The sequence below is a fragment of the Balearica regulorum genome, chromosome 21 (genome assembly GCF_011004875.1).
Source record: "Balearica regulorum gibbericeps isolate bBalReg1 chromosome 21, bBalReg1.pri, whole genome shotgun sequence".
Lineage (NCBI taxonomy): Eukaryota > Metazoa > Chordata > Aves > Gruiformes > Gruidae > Balearica > Balearica regulorum.
In genome coordinates, this window is record NC_046204.1 from 2,459,890 (window position 1) to 2,481,155 (window position 21,266).

The 21,266-nt window shown below is 40.2% G+C and overlaps 2 protein-coding genes across 3 annotated transcripts in view; one reads left to right on the forward strand and one right to left on the reverse strand.

Annotated features, from left to right (window-relative positions):
• Positions 1–21,266, reverse strand: part of GABRD (gamma-aminobutyric acid type A receptor subunit delta) — a 107,237-nt gene that overhangs the window by 76,952 nt on the left and 9,019 nt on the right. For both annotated transcript variants that reach the window (XM_075773260.1, XM_075773259.1), the window contains exon 4: positions 20,571–20,625. The gene's annotated coding sequence lies outside the window, so the exon portion shown is untranslated. The remainder of the gene's footprint in view (positions 1–20,570; positions 20,626–21,266) is intronic.
• TMEM52 (transmembrane protein 52) lies at positions 931–15,998 on the forward strand. Its single transcript, XM_010307572.2, has 4 exons — positions 931–1,577; positions 2,413–2,457; positions 4,443–4,612; positions 5,272–15,998. Exons 2-4 carry the CDS (start codon positions 2,426–2,428, stop codon positions 5,589–5,591), a joined length of 522 nt encoding a protein of 173 aa, XP_010305874.1. The 5' UTR covers positions 931–1,577; positions 2,413–2,425; the 3' UTR covers positions 5,592–15,998.

The window sequence follows — 21,266 nt, forward strand, 5'->3', positions numbered from 1 at the left end:
TCACGTATCATGTTCACCCTGATTCTGATCACCTCTTATATAGACTAAGTCTGTTTTTGCTGTGTAACTCACTTCTGCCATATTAGTGCTTCAAAGGTGTCTGAGCTCTAAGTCACCTTCTACTTTGAAGCAGAAATAATCTTTGCTCATTCATAGGCTGGATATGGTTGACCTTTGGTGCATGTTTTGTTCTTCCCTAACTCATAGCAAATCCTAGCTACTAAAGGGGTTTGGGGAGCTTTTTAACACTATGCATACATACAATCTTATTAAAATAGCTAAGCTTCACCCTGAAGAGAATTGCAGGAAAGCTGTCATTTAGAGATGAGCCCAATTGCTATAATGATCACTATAATCACAGCGATGAAACATTTCTCCATGAAATTTCTAACCGAGTATCAACACTAGGGGTTTAGGATAATGATGTGCAAGATAACCATAAACAACACGTAGACATTTTAATTGAATTTATACCTTTGAAATGTTGGACAAAGTTAAATTATTTCAGAGCAAACCAATCTTCAGAGGGCAGTCAATACCTTTCCATTGATGTTCCATGTGTTTTAACGAGACTATTTTTAAAAAGGGAAATGATCTGCTTTTCCAAACCTTTATTTCTTTCTAATATTTTTCATACCTAGTTTCTCATTCCTTTTCCATTTCTCCTTCAAAACCTCTCTGATACCGCATAGGCACAAGGTGCGTGTTCAACTGCTAGCATACTTGATAGGTTAGCAAGAACCTTAAGCACTCTTAAGAACAGCATTGAGCAGCAGTCCCAAACCGCTTCAGGGAGATCTCTGAAAGCCGGATTCTCTCCATTCCGACTCCCTTTGTATCACCTTCCTAACTCCGCGGGCACCGGCAGGCTGGCAGAGCGGCTGACGCGAGGGGCACTGCTGGCTCCCAGGCGGGGCCAAGACGGGGGGAGCCCGGCGGCTCTGCTTCGCTTCGCCGCGGCGTCCTCCCCGCCGGGCGAGCCGCTCCCGGCCCTTCGGAGCAGCCGCCGGGGCAGGCGGGTTAGCGGGGTCTCTCGACGAGGCTGGCCGTGCGCCGCTTCGATGGCGGCTTTGCTTCCCGAGCGGCGGGACGAGCCGAACGCGGGGGCCCGGGGCTGCGGGGCGGCCCTGCCCGGCGCTCGCCCCCGCCGGGGCGCGCCTCTCCCGCCGCCGCTGGGCGACGGCATCGCCGGCTTGGTCACGGCACCCCGCGTGATAATTGACGGTTATTTATTCAGCGGAGGCGGCCCCGAGCACGGGGTGCAGACCGCGGGCTCCCCGAAGGCTCGGGTGTCCCCTTGCAGAGGCTCGGGCGATCCGGCCGCTTGTCCTTGAAGAAACTCCTGTTGCTGCACTCACTCTGCTTCAGCGTGGACATCTGGAACTTGATACGGCAGCGTCGGAGGCTGCGGCCCCCACCCGTGGCAGCCACGGAAACTCATGCCGCTGGACTCTACCAAGCAGCCGCATCAGATAAACGAGGTCCTTCTCTTTTGTCCGCCTGCCTACCTGATCCTTTTTTTCCCTTTCCTAGGCATCGCTCTGTTCTTCTGAGAACAACTGCAAGGACTCTGATCAGTAAGTAATCAAAAATTTTCAAGTGTCTGTTACCAAACCGGCTCCCATTGCAATGGAGTGACATTATCAGATCAGAATGATGACTTACTGACGGCCATCCGTTACTGCTACTTTTTTTTTATCTCTAAGATCATTACCAACTTACAGATTTGACTTGGCTGGCCTTGCTCTGTAGACTAAGGTGAATGATCTTCTCTTTCAAAATGACTCTGAAGCGTCATCTTCAGAAAAGTCAGTTTGCAGATTCTCTTCTGTGGCCAAAGGCATTGTTCTATCACATGAAATCCATTGCATGCAATTCACTATGCACAATAGTCTTGTGGCAGCTGCACTCCTGATATGTAATAGAAGCTGTTCTGCTTTTTTTGTACTGTAAGCAGATCTGAAAAAAAAATTTCTGCTTGTATTTGAGCTATGAAAAAGTAATTTAAAAATAACTGGGGGAAATAGGCAGTTGTCTTAGGCTGGCATTTTCAGACAGGCCTATGGTATTAGGTACCTCATCTTGGTTAACTTTAAATAACTCTTTGATTCGTTTTTCAAAAATCCAGCATGTGTAGTTCTCTCTCCTAAGCAACAGTTAAGTACCGCTTTGTAAACATTTATTGACTCGGAAGCCAACTTTTACAGTGGGATTACTGGCACGTTCTCAGCTGGAGTAATGTTACAACTATGAAGAACAGTCCTCTAGAACTAAATCTGAAGAGTTTTTCCTCCATACTCTTACTGATTGCTTTACCTTTTTCACCTCAGAAATTGTGTGAAATTTATTCCCTGTCACACATACACTGACTGCAGATATTTAAATCAGTGAATCATCTACCTTCCTTCACAGATGCCCTCAGAACATGTCTAATTGGACAAGTCTGTGGTACGTCTGGTAAGTTTATTATTAATCTTACTAACCCAGAATAATTTGAACGTTACTATGAACAGTAATTGTAGGAAGGTTATGGAAATGCTCAGACAGGATGGAGGAAAGGGTTTCTCCTTGGTTTTATGAAAGCTACCAGTGGAATATATTACAGATGAGACCACATGGGAGATAAGGTGTCAGGCGGGGTACAGCATTCATCTAGGGATATGTCATCTTTCCTTTCCAAGTACACCACAGTTCAACTGTAGGGCTTGTTTGTTCTTCCTAAATAGACAACTTCACCGAACACAGTGGCAGCTCAGTGGCAGCTGCACAGTGTGGACTTGGGGCTCGGCACTGCATTGCCTAATGCATAGTCCTCAGCTCTCTTCTCCCCTTGATGGGACAAGAGATTGTTGGCTTACTGTGTTGCATTCTCATTCTGAACTCAAGCTGATTACAAACCTCTTTACCTGTTTGAATGACTGAAAGCGGGAAAATTGTGATAAGTAAAAGGCTAAGCTCTTGTCACAAGTGGATTTGGCTCTTGCCTAACACATGCATTATAAGTATCCTGACATTATTTCTATAGTTTGCATTCTGTCAATATATTAACGTTGATGGTAGGATGCAGAATGAGTTGGTTACTTTTAGCTGTCATTCAGTCTGGACTAATTTTGGTTGATATTCTTTGCTTTCTTAGAACTGATACATATAACTGTTTAAAAATAGTTACATAAAATATTTTAAGAGGGCTTCTGTAATTAGCATTGAAATCATGAAGGTTAATGTGCTAGTGCTGAGATTTATACTGCTGAGATGCCTTTACCAAGGTGATTTCTGCCTTCATCAGAGGGCAGGAGCATATGAAGGCATGATGATTTCACAGAACACACTAGCGTGCAGCTGGTGGAGTGTCGGGACAGACCAATTGGCTAGCAATGAGGTAACACTCCTTGCACTGGAGGAATGTTTCATTGCAGTGTTCCAGCAACGCAGCATGTTCTTCCCACACATGGTTTTAAGTTGCCTGAAAACGTTTTTCTCGAACAATAATTTGCAAGAAAATGCATGAAATTTGTGGACATCTGAGACCGTCAAATCCAGCCTTTATACTGAGTGTAGCCTGTGTGTATCTGATTCTCATACTAACAGAAATATACTCTTGTTAAAACTAAACAAAACAGTCATTAAATAAATGTTTATTTTGGAATCATGATTCTTATGGGCAAGTACTGCCTTCAGTTTGGAAAAAAGAACAGAATGCTACTGAGGCCATTTCTATACATATTTAGGTTGGAATATAATCCTAATGAGAAATTCAGGAGCATGATCTGTCACACAGTAATTGCTGTCAAGCCACTATGAACGTACTTCAACTTTGTCCTTGGACCTACTTCTTTACAGGACTTTCAAGCATTTCTTATTACCTTATTCTCTCATGACATGTCTTACTGCTCACCTAGCTCATGAGAAGAGTGGATTCATTTGAGAAATTGGGAGGTGGGAAGGTAGAGTTTCAACTGAGAAGAGAACCTGAAACACTAGCACGTCGACCTAGGTACACTACAAATTCTTCAACAATAAACTTCGTTAAACAATAGCTAGAGATAGCATTGCATTTTCAAGACATACTGCAAAGTATAATTTCTGTGCTTATTTATAAATATACGTCCTAGACTTGTTTGTACTTGTATTTTCCTCCAAATACACACTCTTACTATTGAAAGAGGAGCCACTCTCACTGCACAAAAGTTGAAAACACAGCCCAAGGTAATTAACACAATGGCATCTGTGAGCCAGAAGGGAAGGTACCAACGGTCAGTAGTACTTCAACTGGTGATTAAGTGTTTGTGATCCAACTTTCTAATTCAGGATCCAGTGCCCATTCAGAACTAAACTGAGGAGGTCTGGCCTGTCTTTCACCCATTTAGAGTGAAATTCTGTTCAGCTCTGGAACAAGTAAAACACAAGCAATGAAATTACGGTATTCTCCCTCCTTCTCTAAGGTTAATCTTGCTGACTGTGTTCCTGCTCCTGCTCTGCGGGATCACAGCAAGCTGCATCAAATTTTGCTGCCGGAAGAAGAGGCCTCCAGTTGAGACCTTCCCCAGGCTCCCTTATGATCTGACAGTTATTCCTATAGACAGTGACAGCACTGCCCACAGCACAGTGACCTGTAAGTATCCTCTGTGAGTCAACTATTCAATAGTGCTTTGCTACTGAATTTTGTGTCTAGCTCTTGCAATAATGGGGACTTTCTGATGTACTCCCACAAAAAATTTCAGCCCCATAGGGTGGGCAAGAGAGATAAAGGAAGGTCACCAGGGCAACACAGTTAAGTGAGTGCAGAAGCCAAGTAGGATTTAACACTACAAAGGTTAAAACAAAGTCCGTGGTGGGTTAACCTCTTATGTCTCATTTCCCACATCTGTTCTTCTTGCTATTCCCTCATTTTTTAAACTTTTCTGCCCAGCTCACTGTCCAACTATTCCAGCCAAAGTTATCTTTAATGTGAAGAATTGTTCACAGCTGTTCACGAATGAACCTGACTGAAACTACCTCTGTTACAACATACATTTACTATGTCAGGTTATTTCACAATAATTACGGATGGTGATATGCAGAGACATTTTCTCTTCTGACTGCTTTCTTTTGGAGAACGTATAGTTTCCATGATGGGTAATTCTATACTGATAGCTTTTAGTATATAGTGCATATGTTCTGACACTACAAAGATGCGTCCATAATTACTTGGAGAAGAGCAGGATTAGCCCTTTATATATCAGTGTTCCATGCAAGTGCTTAGTGTTTTTTTTTAATTCCTTTTCTTCACAGCATATAGCTCGCTGCAGTACCCTCTAAGTGCCCCTATTCATTCAATATTTGTGGATATGGATAAGAACACTGTGTCCCCTCCAGCTTACAGTCTCTACGCGATGGACTTGCCACCTTCTTACGATGAAGCTGTCCAAATGGGTAACCAATACACTGAAGTAGCACAGATAAACCAGAAACTCAATGACATCCCAGGAGAGGTCACACCGGGTGGGCTGAATCCCATCCAGTATTCACCTGATACAACCAACAGAGATCCAGCAACACAGGCAAATTCAGAAAATTCAGAAGATACAACACAAAAACAACCGCAGCTCTGACTCATTTCACATGGGGAGTAAAGGAAGGGAAGGACTGTAAGAGTTAAAGAAGACATGAAGAGTTTCATTTTATAGGCAGGTTATGATGCGAAGATGTTTCCTCTCATGCCCTTGTAATGATCTGTCAGTTAGAAGAAATTCTGTGACTGCTGTAATCTCCTGGTAAAGCTTCTTCAAGGATATGAAATGAAGTAAAAGGGCAGCAGTTTAAAAATGCCTGTAGAAGTGGGACATGAATGCTTGTTCATCTTCTGATTAAAAAAACCAACAATAATTCCTTGTGTCCAGCATATGGCAATAAAAAAGGTCAGGGGAATTTTGCTATCTTGGGAACACACACGGAGTCAGAAAAGTACAAACAGCAAGTTGTTGTTCCGGAACAGAAGCTTCCCAAACTGGAGTTGAAAGGGGAATCCTAGCAAGTCACACTGAATAGCCTCTGTAGTTTCTCTTCTTTTGATAACGTTAACTGTCCAGCAAATTGCTGGAGTGCAAATTGCTGCTTAATGACACGTGTTCCTTAAACTGAAGGAAGATGGCAAACAAGGACAGGAAAGTGTGTGGAGGGAAATGCATTATGTTATGTTTCACAACTAGAGACAAGGAATGAGACAGATAAAGATACTGGTTTTTATTGTTGTTGGTCATGAGACCTGAAGGGATAGGGTTTGGAGCTCTTTTAATCTTTAAACTTGTTCTTTTCAAGATGAGTTAGGGATGATTCTTCATGAAATACTGATAGCGAGGATAACTGCTATGCATCATTTTAAAACTGGGAGATTGGAGTTGATTACAGTGGTCTCAGACCAGACAAAATTATGGGCTATGAGAGGCCTTTTTTAAAATGACAGATCTTTCCCTTTCTTGCCCCTCCCGTATTCCAAATAGTACGAATTTTGTCCACTCCTGAGTAGTGATTTTCTTTGAATCCACTTAGCAAGGTGCCGATTTGGCTGCCTTTAAAAACATGAGCAATCTACAGGATGGTTCATTGCTATGGGATTACCTACAAGATCAGAGCAGGAAAGAAAGCATGAGCACTAGGTTCTATTAATGAATGTAACATAAACTGTGGAGTGCTAGGTCAGAGTTAATGTTGATTGACCTTCTACTAACAAGAATATGACTGATGATCTTCATTTTTGCTGAAGTTGCTTTGGTATCTGTGAAAAGGGGCTACCTTCTGCCAATATTTAGGTGTCTGTCATTAATAAGCAGTAGAACTGGTGGGCACAAAATCTTGCATGGCTTCTAGAAGACTATTGTCTGACAACCATCACTGCAAGAACTACTCTTGAAATGAGCACTAATGATTTAAAAATGAAGATCTCTCTGCCAGCCAACAGGACTGAGACTAGAATCTCTGCTACACATTCATGGTGTGTGAGCTGTTCGTGAGTCCAGCTCCCTAGAGAAGTGTTGCTTCTATATTTAACTTGCATATAGCTTACTATGATGGTTGTAGGGAAAGATTGGTTTAACAAATCTGCTTCTTTTCTCTGTCATTCTTAATTATACTTCTCTTGGTTTATTCTCTCCTCTGCCTTCTTTTTCTGTGTCAAGAATGGAGACTAGGCATAACCCAGTGTAATTATTTGGATGTCTCTAGCCAGAGGCATCCTGGGTGTCTCATCTCCAAGTCACAAATACAGCAGATGTATTTTTATTTATTGAACCTTTCCATCAGGATAGTACTCAGAAATAAATCCTATGCCTTTCCAAAGAAGAAATATCTGTTGCAAGGAAATGGCTGAGCGCTCGCTCACAAACAGCAACAGGAATGTAAAGCCAGGCAAATAAAAAAAACAGTGACTGACACAAGAGGGCAGTCCTTCACTTTTCAGTGTATTGCATTATATGTGTATTGCACTGGGAACAGCTTTGTAAAGAAACGAGCTCTTGATATTGCTTCTATGGCTCGGGTTTGCTCAGTTCTTCAAGGATTACTCTGGAGTGCAAGGACTGAGCTTGCTTGAGGAGGATGGGGAAATAATCACAATGCTTTGACTTCCCTGCCCTTCCTGCTTTTCCTTGCATGCTGCTTCTGTCTTGGGGGTTGTCAGCAGTACCTGACAGACTATCTACTAAACTGCAAGATCTGTTTCCATTTGGTTATGGAAGATAATAGTTCTAACTGCAAGACCCCAGACAAAACCCTAAATGCCCATGGAGTGCTTACAAACCAGATCTGACTCCATTACCACCTGGTAATAGAAAAGCCTGTCTCGCTCTGGGGCACCTCTGTTGCAAATCTAGCCTAGTTAGAATTGCCCTGCAGTAATCTGTCGCTTGTGTCCTTAATTGCATAATTCCACAAATCATTATCCAGGCTAAAAGAAAACAACTGGACTTGCTGCCTCTTTACAAAAGTACAGAGCAGGCAAAGAGGGAGTAACACTGCAGGAACTGAGTTTCCATGTGTGTACGTAGGAAGCAAGTGTCATTTGACACAGCATAGTGAATAAAGCACTCAGGTTTTTTCCCTGACTTCCTAGGAAGAAGGGCATAATCTGGTGTTTTCTTTCTAACACCCAAGGAAAAGTCTTGTGTGTTGCCCAGGCTCTTGCCTTATAACATGGTTCATTAATTCAAACATAAACTATTTGTTAACATAAACTATTGACCTAATCAGCCTGCAGGAACACAGAATTTTCTTTGCACGTTAAAAGCAGCTCAGTCTGCTCCTCACAATGTTTTCAACAGTGATCTCAGGCTTTTATCAAAATCATCTGACTCCTCACAGAAAGCTGATAATCAAAGCTGGCCCTGGCCCTTTGTCTTTGAGGAGGCAGATTACCCCCACAACTGTTCATTATTTACATCTCCACTTAACAGGTTTCTTTAGCTCAATAGCATTACAGAAGTTACAGCCCTCCAGACAGACAGATCATGAATAGGGGATTTACAAATTCTGTTTAAATTCCTGCAGCAAAGAGCTCTCTTCCCATCTTGAGAACAGTTTGTATTTGTGTGGAGAATCCAGTTCATCAATTAGAATCACTGTTGCATGTGGGAACACAGCAAGAGAAAATAATCCCAAACTAATGTCAGAAAAAGAACTAAAAGGGCAATCTACTGAATCCTGGTCTACACAAGCAATGGCTTGAAAATGGTGCTCCCATATGCCTTACATAATGCTAAATGAGAAGGAAGTAGACTGGAAAAGAGTGTCCATTGATCACCTGGGCCTTTTCTGCTTGATTGGGCAAATCAGAAAAAGACTTTCTTGTTGTTTATGCCTCTAAAAATAGACTTAGTAGCCAGCTTCCACTCAGCATATATTTTTGCAATATGACTAGGAAGAGGACGTTACAAGCTCCTTAAGCCTATTGCATGGTAAGTTAAATTGAGCGTCTTTGTTTTAACTGATGTTTTAACACTTGCTAACCAAACCCAAAAACGTGGAATGGAGATTGGTGTTCTGTCTTTACTGCTGTTTTCCGTAAAAGTTTCTCTTTTGACTTTTTCTTTGTGTTCCAAAAAGCTCCGTTTACCTCTCAGTGCAGGATCTGACTTTATAATCCTAGAAAACTTTCTTTTGTTGTTGATGCTTTTAATAAGGCTCAAACAGCAAGTGGGATACTTTCAAAAGCTCCCAACCTAGATAGACATGGTGTTCCTTTGTGTTTATTCCGCTGAGCGTGTAAGGGGAAAAGGAGGGAGAGGACTATTCTTAAACTTTACTTCTTCTTACTGAGCATGATGAGTGGGTCTCTGGTTTTTGTCAATGAAAGTATTTGGAATGTAAAAGGTTAGTTTGCTTTTACATTTGAATTCTGCAATATTAAATCAGATGGAAAAAAAAGAGATTCTGCTGCAGAAAAAGAGCCCAGTTTACATTCACTTTTATTCCTCTTAGCCACATATACCTTTCCTCTTCTATTTCCAAACAGGTATGACATGTCTCAATTCCTGGTCAGAAATCTTGCATAGTGTTGCCATAGGCTCTTTAAGAGCCATCAAATAGCACCCAGAGGTGGGGGTATATCAGTGAGAAATGAAGTGATCTCTGTGTATTTCTTATAGCCAGTTTTTAAAGTACTCTGAAGTTTCAAAACAAGACACTATAATTGATATTATTTATTAGTGCTATAGTCATCTAAAGTGTGAATATCTAAACCAGAAACCTTTCAGGAGAAATGTTCTATCCCTGGTGGTATATAGACTAGCCTCTTGAGAAGATCCAGAATCAGCATATTTCCAGTCATAAAGAATTAATCTATATGTTTTACCCCCTCAAAAATGCTTTAATAATTCAATAGTTGTTTTTTTTTTTAAAGTTTTCCAGAACAGAGAAACAAATTTAAATGGATAGATTAAAAAAAAACCCTCAATTACTTTCTAATAAGGTAGTCATTCAAGCATGTCTAAATAATTTTAAATCCATGTCTAAATAATTTTAAATTACACAATTAACCAAACAGGACTTCAACCATTGTTAAATTTGCTCAAGGTTACTCTGAAATAATTTGTCTTTGACAGGTGTGTATCACAACACATTTTTCATACAAGTCTCATGCCATTTGTGTAAAAGATGTAATATTACAGGCAAATAAAGAAGCTGCAGGTGTTACAGTGTGGTACAGCAAAGAAAGGCAATATACTTGCTGTGTTCTTAGCATCTTTGAAGACTGCTCAGATAGAACATCCCTAATCTACTGTTAAGTGCTGGCCCCAAATGGAAAATGAACTCTGCCTTTCATACTGCAGAAGAGGGCTAGGTGGTTAGTCATCTAGGGACAGGGTTTCTTGAACACCTTTTATGGCTTCAAGAGCTTGAGACTAAGAGCCCTATTTTTGGAAGACTTGCTTCTGACTATCTGCTTGAGACAGGAGCGCACAGCCAAACTCTGTGTCTAACGTGTCCAAAAGATGCATCTTTCTAAACCATATATTTTAAAAGATAACTATTACAGATACACTTGCTAGGAATCTCGGAAAAGAAGATCAAGAGAAAACATGTGATGGATGTTTCCTTTCCTTTAATCTTTTGAGTAATAAGAAATAATCCATTGGCGATACTGATTGTCCCCTGGTACTAAGCTGGCGTAAAAAAATCATTTTACCACTTGCAGGGGTAAGAAAAGGCCTATTGCACCAACATACTAAAGATTAATCTGGTCTATGCTGCAGAAATCTACAAACTCTTCTCAGGAGTGCTTACATTAAACCAGCTCCAATGGTCCTGGCAGTATGGGAAGCCATAATCTAGACAGGTTGTTGATGACCATAGTTAACTTGGTTATTTTTAAATGCAGTGTCTGTCTTACCTAGTGGTACACTGACAGCATAGTGATGCAAGTGCTCACATTTTACTATTGGTTTTATCAGATTGCTCTGACCAGTTGTAGGAAGTCACTGGGAAGTGTGAACTCCTGTCAACATGCAATTCCCCGTTATGATGCTGGAGGCTTCTACTCCCCGGCTAAGGAAATCTGCTTGCAGCTGCCTGTGCATGTACTATTGAGATGTGTTCTGTTTAGAAGGCTGTTAGGTGACCTCTGCCGAGTCACTTCCCCTCTTATGTCTCTGTTTCTTTTCCCAGCCTGTCTTGCTGGTGTTTGACATATGTTCACTGGTGCAGGAAATTCTCCCACAGTGCCACCATAGTGGGAATCTGGTCATAGAGGGATATTCTCCATATTCAAAGAACATCAACAGTTGAGGAGAGGAAAAGGACCTTGAAACCCACAAATAATGCCTCCCTTGCTCCCCCCCCACCCCTTTGGATTCCTTGAGCAGTAACAGAGCCTGGTTTTCTAGATTTCTAAATCTTTTGACAACATTCCCTAACATTTAAAAATATGTCACCTTCAGTAGAAGCTTTCATTGTAGTTAGGACATGCATCAGATCTTTCTTGTGTGCATTTTCCAGTGCCTAATAAGGCTGAGCTCATGCTGGAGTCTCTCTTGTGATAGAGATATTGAAAGACCCCTCTTCTCTACCCAGCTCCTGTTTTCATGAAACATTTAGAAGCTTTATGTCTTCAGAATCTCAAGTTCTCTATCATCTTGCTTGAAATTTGTCAGTGGATTCAGAAATTATTAGCTGGGTATAGAGAGTGGAAGGAGGGGAGATGGGACACAGATCTGGCTGATTACAAACCCTCATTTCCGTAAGAAACCAGGTTTAAAAAGAACATCAAGCAGGAGGCTTGGTCCCACAGCAGGTTATATGCTCAGCTGGATGGAGGATCTAAGAATTCTGATTTCACCATCACTAGATCCATTCAAGTCTGGTTATACCACACAAGCTTTGTGACATCTCTAAGGGAAAAGCCCTCTCTGTAATTACCCAAAGTGCATTTTTAATTGTGATTTGAATTTGGTGCTCATTTGGCACTGTTCATGCAATTTTTCTTCTCTGATTTGTCCAAAATGATTGTTTTGCCAGTTATTTTCTGTTGTTATTGGCTGACTGTGCAGAAGAGCCTATGATGGGGAGATGTACTGCTAGAGAAGTTGGTGCTTACATCACAGTCAGCAGCCTGCAGTCCTGTCTCTCTCTTCTCACACACACACGCACTCATCATGAGCACTTGTGCTCAGAAAGAAAATGCAGACTTGGAAGTAAATTGCCTCAATAATTCATAGGCTTTATAGCTCAGAGCAAATTATACCTTGTCTCTGTCATGAAATTCAGGTTGCAAATCCCTTTACAGCCAAGCTCGTTAACAATATAAGTAAAGTGGTACATCTATAATAGCTTTTATAATCGATGCATTATAATCTTTGGAGAATACTAAGTGGTAAACCTGCAGCATCCAGACTGAAGCATCAATAGAGTCTGGATACAATAAGAGTCAGAGAAAAAAACATTTCTTTTTCTGCCTTGCAGTTGTCTTTGCCTGCCTTGCTGCCCCCAAACAGCTTAGAAGAAGGTTTGGTTGGTTTGTTTGTTTTCTAACTGCATTTCAACTTTATCAGATGCAGTTTTTGAGGGAAAAGAATCACTGCTATTGCCAGTACTGATAAGTGGGACCCTTAGACACATGCAAAACCTGCTCACTTCTGGAATAAAATAGCTCTCACAATATCACTTTTCAGATTCTTGCTCTTAGCTGTCTCCTGGCTCTGATTCTAATCATCTTTACCTGTTGGAACTATTTTTGTTTAGGGAGACATTTACTAATTTTGCTGCAAGTATCAGAGGTTCTTTCCTTTACCCACAACTAAAATTCAAACTGTGAGAGAAGCTTTTGAATCATATTCAGAGCAGACTGTGAAAACAAAGTATCATAGGGGAATTGTGCTCTATAAAAATGAAGACAAATGTTTTACAAAAAATTACATCCTAAGCTTAAATCCAATGCACAAAAAAGCTTAGGTGCAAACCCACATCACTGCGAAAAGATTTTGTTCTGGTCAGTCAAAACTTATAATATAAAATGCCAGAGCTCTTTTTAGCTTACTGGGGAAAAAACAGGGCTGTAGAAAAGAAGGTATGCCTTCAAAGATATTTCAAATGTTTTTAGAATAACCAAACTCACTTTGCACACTTGGAGAAAGGAGGAAATAAATTTCTATTTCAAATCTAGAAATTCCTGAATCTGCATGAAAGTGCTTAATTTTTATGCACTTTTTTACCCTGCTTTCCCAAGTAGCTCAAAAAGGAAACAAAAAAGAGCCTAATGTTGAGCTCATATGTGTGCCTGTTTTTTCTCTTTCCATGCTAACAGTTTATGGCATAAGCTACTTCCTTCCCACAAGTAAGGAAGTACAGTATCGAGGCTGAAGAATTGACCTGGGAAACCCAGCTCAGCTACTTGTTCTGCCACAGACTTCCCATATGACACTGGGAAAGTCACTTAGTCTCTGCTGGCCACTGCTCCTGGCCTGTAAAACAGGGACTGTAGCACTATCTTATCTTGCAAAGAATTTTGAGGATGAATACATTGAGCGTGGGCTGCGCTGTCATAATGAAATACAGATACACAGTCAGAGCATGATGAACTTTGTGTGGGACATGTAGCTAAGGAAAAAAGCCTCTCTGCTCCCTCCCCCTCTTAAGGGAGGGAATCTAGAGAAGAAACTTGGGGAAAACAAATGCTACGAGACTTAGAAATAGCCTCTGGACTTCATGTGCCTAATCCAGTCATCATTACAACATTCCTAACTAGAGGAAGAAGCAGAGAGGAGAGAAATTTAAAAGATAGGCCAGGATCAGTGTGAGATGCCTGATGAATGATGGTAGGAGTCTTGTGACAGCAGTTTATCTTGCAAGATTGCTGACCTGCTGGGGATCAAATGTCCCGAGAGATACCACTTCAGATGTAAACATGAAAAAGAATGCTAATTCTTTGTCAGTTTGTACAAGCACTTAATTTTTATAACTTTGATCTCGCTCTTGCTGAAACTCACCTTTTGTTCTGTAATCTATAATCTTTTGGTCTAGTTTAGAAGTCTCTGTAGTCTGCTTTCCACCCTCTCCACACTTATCAGATCAGACTAGAGAAGAAGTGCCATGGGATAAGAAATGCTGTCCTTTTTACCCCTGAACAGCACTTGCCAAATGGCTGCATCTCTTGTCAAAAGGCAGTTGTCAGAGAGACACCATTGTTCTGTGAAGAAGGTAGAAGGAAGCTGTTCTGCACTGCACATAAGGTCACTTCGGCTCTTTTAAAAGGCAATATAATTGTGATTAGCTAGCTAACCAGAAGGTCACAAAAATAAAAACACCCTGTGTATTTGGAGAACTTGTCCCTTGCTTCTGTGATTCCGGCTAAACTGCCTTCTTCCACAAGGTGGCATTAGTGAGCCTAAGTGGCCTATTGAATGTCTTTTTCAGCCACGGTGCTGGAAGGCAACGCGTACAAAGTCAATTAAATTTTGTGAGAAGATTATTTTGAGGAAAAACGTTATACTTTTTTCTTCTTCACTTTCAAATTGCACATATAGAGTAGACTTTTTCATCTGGATAAAAGATCTCCCATACCTGCTGTAAAATACTGAACTCCAACTGACTTTGGCCATATGGGAAGTAACAAAGCATATGTTCTGTTATTTTCACTGTAATAATCAAGAAAACATCTGTGATAATGGGAAGGGCTGTCTTTCAATCAAGAAACATCCTGGAGTGTGACAGACTCCAGCTTTACCACAGATACATCCTGGGCAATTATACATGTACCACTTTCAATGTCTTTTGTCTCTATTTTCCATTGATAAGCAATTATAGAATCACAGAGGTTGGAAGGGACTTCTGGACTCATCTAGTCCAACCCTCCTGCTCACAGGAGGGTCAACTAGAGCAGCTTGCTCAGGGCCCTGTCCACTCTGGCTTTGAATTCTCCAAGGATGGTGATGCCACAACTTCTCTGGGCAACCTGTTCTAGTGTCTGACCACCCTTAGAGTAAAAGCAGGGGTTTTTTGAATGTTTGAGTGGAATTTCCTGTATTTTGGGTTGTTCCCACTGCTTCTCACCCTGTCAGTTGGTGCCCATTGAAAAAAGTCTGTCCCTGTTTTCTTTATACCTTCCCATCAGGGATTTAAACAGATTGATAAGATTCCCCCCTGAACCATCTCTTCTTGAGGCCAGAGAACCCCAGCTTGCTTGTCCTCTCCTCATATGCCAGATGCTTCAATCCCTTAATCATCAAAATACTTAATCTCATCTTTTGTCCAACTTGTCTAAATTGTTCAGGAATCTCACCTGAATTTACATGTGATATTTAGTATATTTCTACTGAATGTGGGCCTAGAATAAACAGTTGCATAGAGCAGACCATGGGAAACATCATGTGAGCTGGATACCTAAACACTCTGTTACCTACTCATACTGTGCTGTAAGCTTTGCTGATGCTACCTATGCAATGGTTTTTGTTGCACTGCTTAGACTGACATTGCATCATCTCATACAGTGAGAGTTCAACGCAAGCTTGTGATTACAGCGGTCAGCTCAGTATGCTGCTGATCTGTGTCCCAACGGTAAGAAAATTGGCAAGATGAAATCAGACAAAGAGCAGAGGAGAGATGCATCTACATGAACTGTTTAATCAGAAAAGGATAAGCTGCTTGAAAGTGGGGAAAAAAAGAAATGCAATCTTCCTCCTGCTTTGCATGGTGCTTTTGGGTGGAAGATACTTTATAAATACCCCCTCCTGCGGGAGATCATGCTTTAGAAGTACAGGAAATTGCCTGGATTAAAAAAACATAAGGAATAATGCTCTTCCAGGCCAGAAAAGGAAGAGATGTTTCCTTTCTGTAGTTTATCTCATTCTTGCCAACAAGAAAACCATATTTCATCAGAACATGCCCTTGCTTCCACAGGTTTCAATCAAAATCATCGGTTATTGAGAAAAAATATTTGCCCTTGCTCTCTTATGCGAGTTGTAGCTAGTGATACTGTAAACCCACTGCTCAGTGCTAAGCTATAATAATAAAGAAAAATCAAAGTTTCTGGTCAATTCCTACATCTTTATTTCCTAACGTATCCCACTATTGTAGGTACCAAATGCATACCCCAAAATCTCTAAGCTTGAATCCTTTAATCAATGTGCAAGATGCTAGGTAACACATGTTAACACAATGAAACAAAAGAAAAAAATTCAGAATAATTTGAGCATCTGTGGGATTAGTTTGGTGACTTCTTCATCTGTTATAAACCATAAAATTGCAAGTGTGTACACGTGTCTAATCAGTTGGTAGTTCTGTTACATACAGCCTTTCTTACTTCTCACCTCCCCTGTTTGTCTGCTGAGACCTAGTCCTTTAAGATGGCCATTTGGTGCCTGTTTCTTTGTATCTCAGTTTGTGCACTCTTTTACCCATGTACCCATGATTAATCTAGATGCCCGAATTGGCTACTTCACAAGCCTGAAACAACATTCAGAGAAATGAAACTAAAAAAAAGGAGTTTCTTATCAGTCTGGAGATGGGGTGGGGGATGGAAAAGGCAACTGCTAGATCCAAAAATTAGTCAGATTGTTCTTTATGAATTTACAAGAAACACATGAATCCCAGATGTGGATGCAGAAGGGTCTTTCTTCAAATCCTGCATGTCTGCAGTTCTAGTGATTCATATCTTAAGCTGTTGTTACATCGTCTTGAATTCAGGGAAGACTCCAGTATAAAATCTGTGGCACAGGAAGTTCAGCTTCCTCTCCAGATTTCCTTCCTCCACCTCCTTCTATGCAGAATAGCAGGGAACATATTTAAGATTTGCCTGTGCTGACTGAAAGCTCGTATGACACTGGAGTGGTCTGCGTTTATACACAATACCTTCAGCTAAAGTGCTCAAGACAGGCAGCACAGAAGACAGTGGTTCCTAATGAGAAGACTTAAACCCCAAAATATCCTGAACTGTTGGGTAGCATTTTGTAACTGCACACTAAGCTGCACCTAGTCCCTAAAGCAAATATGATCAAAATGAGTGATAAAGGTGACTCCTATGGACATTCAATCCCATTTCCACAGTGAATTAGGGAAAACTCTTATTGATGACGGTGGGGAATTTAGCCATCATGTAAATCTGCCACAGTTGCAGAGTAAGAAAAACTATGGAAAACCAAGCCTGGATCAAGTCAATGCCTAAGCTATCAGTAATTTTAACAGGCTAATTTCACTTCCTAGAATTTTATCTAGGCTTCAGTGTCCTTCAAAAACAGCTTGCTAAACTCCAGACTGGGGGGTCAGTCAGTCCAGTTGTCCAGTTTGAGCCTCAAACTGAAATAGGTAGGAAAAGATACAAACTACATTATAACTAAGCTCTGGAAGTGCATGTTAAGAATGTTAGGACAGTGACAATGTTTAAAGTGTGACAGAACGGTAAAGACCTCTGAGCTAGGTCTGTAGAAACTGGCACTACTTTGGTATGTATGTATATGTGCAAAGATCCTCATTAGCATCACAGAAGCAATATAGCCATGGTAGTGAGGCACTGTACACCAGGGCTAAACTGAGGTGTGGCAATATACTGATGCAGCTTATAAAGCTTTCGGTTCTGAAATTTGCCTGTTGAGCTATCTCTGGGATGTGCTAGTAGTGCTTCAGTGTATGGTGTATATATTCCCTGCAAGAATGCTCTCTTGGTGTAACAAAACCAGCATGCTGTATTTGCAGAGCGTGTATGACTAAGCTCTACCAAGCATAGTTTATTCCATCACCAACCTATCTCCAGAACAGAACGTGCTATACTGAGGCAAAGAACAGTAGCAGCACCTGCTTCAGTACCTTTCACCAGCGTAGCTAGAAAAGATGTGCACAGCTGCAATATGAACATGGAGAGAGGGGCCTGAACAACTAATTGCTCATTCCGTGATCCAGAATGCAGACTATTCTGAGTAGTTATACTAGGAAGAGGACAGGCAGAGAGCTACAGCTCTTTTACACCACTCCCTGGATTAAATCTTTCTGTTCCTAAGATGTCCCTTCACTTCTCTGACTGCCATACGTATGCTGGCAGAAGTAAGTGCACAGATCTGATTTTAGCTGTAGCACAGGCTGAGCAAATGCGTTATTGAAAATAAACTAATGCAGTCCATACAGATAGAGCAGAACTCTGCCCTTGAAACACATTTGACAGCTTTCTTATGAGACACGCGTTACTAACATGCAGCCTACCACAAGGCTGGCAGAAAATCAAAATCTGAAAGCATAAAAAGGAGAGTCACCTCAGTGCCAAATGCAATCGCTAGCTCTGGGAAGCGGTGAGTGTTTAAAATCCATACGATGTCACCTGCTTATTCATACAAGGACAAAAATACCATAAAAAAATCATTGAGTTTCAGTCGCAATCAGACACTCAAAGTAACAGAGATTAATAAATAACAGTACCATCAATAACAAATGCCAAAGGGTGATGTTGTATCTAGATGCATATCTGCTGACTAGTGCATATTAGTAAACCACATAGTGCTTTTAGCTCTGACTTCAATATTAATTTTGGCAGTGGAAAGAGGTTTTATTAAAAGTACTGAAAATGTCATTCATCTTTATTTGCATTACATTTGTTATGAGGATTTAAAGCCCAATACACAACTATGGGGAGATGCAAAAACTGAAATGGACCAATCTGATCATAAAAATAAATGAACCTCAAAAGAGAAACTCATGTTTTAAATAGCCAGAAGAACGTTCACTTATATTTCTAATACTATAAGGTGTTACTGATGGGAATTGTTTTTCAAGGTTTGTTTTTTCTCTCAGGAGTTCTTTTTAAATCCCTTGCAAGCTAAATGATCTATCTGTAGGCACATTATGATGGTAGCCCACAGTCCATAGGAATAAAAAATTAAATAAAAGGTAGGAACATGGAGAAATGAAATCATTTGATTACTTATTTAAAATACTAAATGCAAAGGAAACAAAACTATTTAAAGTACTATCCAGTAATCTAAGCTGCTCAAAATACTGCAGTAAGTTAACTTATTTGAAATTGTCACCATTTTTTTTTTTTTTTAATTAAGTGCTGAATAGCATATTGATACATCAGTCTTTCATAATGCTTAATCTTTTCTAGGATGTTCTGAAGATTTCAGAAGTCACTGAAGTTAGTGGGGAATTTTACTTACTGGCAGTCTAGGATCCATAACCTCAAAATAGGATGCATCAACAATTCTCTAGATTGTTCTGCTGCTGTTTTATTACCAATGCAAATCCCTACTGGTACCAGTGTGGTAGAAGTCACAAAAAACACAATGGTCTTTATGTTTTATTGGATTAGCATAATACACATCAGTAATAGAACAGCATAACTCAGCCTAAACACACATAGGTAATATTATAGCTCTGTTGCTGAGCTTTTGTAGGTAAGAAATTTGTCAGCATGTTGCTCACAGTATAATACAAAACCTGGTTTCCAGCTGTTACAGTTCTCAAGTAAAAATGTCTTTAATCAGGCATCAAAACTCAACACACAATGATTACCTACGAATAGAATGTATTATCAGTTCTGAAACTAGTTTGTTCAGTTAATTGAAAGTTAAAGGTTTTTGGAGAACACTGGGTTTTTATGGGTTTTCCTCCTAATTTTGTGTTTGTTCACGGAGACCTGTTACCATTGGGGAAAGTGGGCGGTTTATGTTACTTTGACTATCTATTTTTTGAATGTGTTCCTTGACCCCTTAGAATTCTTAGTCCAAATCTGTTTGTGTTTTAAGGTTTATCAAAATATTTCCCATCAAAATTATTTCTTCAATAAATATTTTGGCTTGACTAAGCAAAAATATACATGTAGAGGGGCTTATTTTTTTTCCATTACGTGTAATTGTCTTTATATAAAAACTCAGTTTTGCTTGCTGTTTATTTACTAAAACATTAATTCTTCCCAAGAGAGAAACTTCCTACTGCCTCAACACACACAGATATTTCCACATGCAAATCTCTCAAAATATGGGAGAAGGATTGTAACTTTTCTCATCCCATATCCCTGCCATTGAATTTTGAATCCTATTTCCAGAGCTGAGAAACAGAATTCAGTAACAGCAGCAACAATAGTTACAATTTCTTCATCTCTTCCAATCCAAGAATCTCAAAGTACTTTGAAAGCGTTACTGGATTAAGTTTTGCAATACCATTGTGCATTACTATGTCCATTCCCCATTGGCACATATAAAGCAAAGGAGCTAAATAATTCATTCAAAATCAGCCTCCACAGCTAAGCCAAGAATAAAACTCAAAAGATTATAGAGTGTCACTCTGGAATTTCAAGCCTATCTTCCTGAAGCAGCCATAACCCATTTCTTTTGTGCTATGTGGGGGAACTATCAACAAGACTGTTCTGCAGGCAAAATAAACTGTAAATGGGTTTTTCTTTAAACAACATAACCAACGAAGACAGCAAACCATGTATTGACGCCCCTGGAGGGAGCTGAAGAGTTATAAAGATAGTAGAAGCACGGATAAGAAGAAAACTGAAGTTAGATTTCCTTTACAGTAAATGCCAACATTCATAAACAATAGGAAATGCAAAGAATCAATATTTGAAATGCACAGTATGGAAAGGTCTATATTGTATATACTAACAATACAACCTACACCTTATTTCCAATGTTGTCAATGGGAGTTATTTCCTGAAGAAATACAGACCAGCACCTAGAAAACAAAAGTACATTTTATGGATTTCAACACAGAATTTTGTACCACGCCAAATTGTGGATATTGGATGGAAAAGGTGGAATGAAACAAAAAAGTTATGTTCGTGCTTTATAAATTTTAAAATAAAGTTATTAGAAACTATGCATGTTCCTTTTTATCCAGTACTGAGTAATTGAAGCTGCCCAGCTCATGGGAAGTAAGGCTGGACTGTATGCTCACATCTCTGTTCATGACTGTATTTGCCCTTTGTTTTTTTTTAATAACTAGCTTAAGTATTCAGGCATGCACTGTGAAATTCTGGCTGCTAAGACGGGTAAAACTCCTACATATCATGTGTTCATGTAACTTTAAATCTCCTCTGAACTCTTGGAATAGTACTGCTTGGCCTCTGAAAATCAGACTCTACTAACTAGGCAACTGTCTCTGCCAGTTCCCTTGGGTTAGTGGCCTGAGAGATGTTTCACTTCATGGATGTTTTGTTTTGTTGCTTGGAAACGTGAATTTTATAAGCACATTTTTTTTCTAACAGGTGCTCGCAAGAAAGGGTTTTGCAGAATTGGGATCTTTGCCGACAAGTGGTTTGAGATTTGGGGTGTTTACGGCAACAGAATCCCAGAGGTCACAAGAAAGTTCTCTTT

Bases quoted from the DNA above. Each gene is read 5' to 3' on its own strand.
- TMEM52 (XM_010307572.2), top strand. From the start codon at position 2,426: ATGTCTAATTGGACAAGTCTGTGGTACGTCTG. The intron at 2,458-4,442 runs GTAAGTTTATTA...TCCTTCTCTAAG, and splicing joins ACAAGTCTGTGGTACGTCTG to GTTAATCTTGCTGACTGTGT. The intron at 4,613-5,271 runs GTAAGTATCCTC...TTTTCTTCACAG, and splicing joins TGCCCACAGCACAGTGACCT to CATATAGCTCGCTGCAGTAC.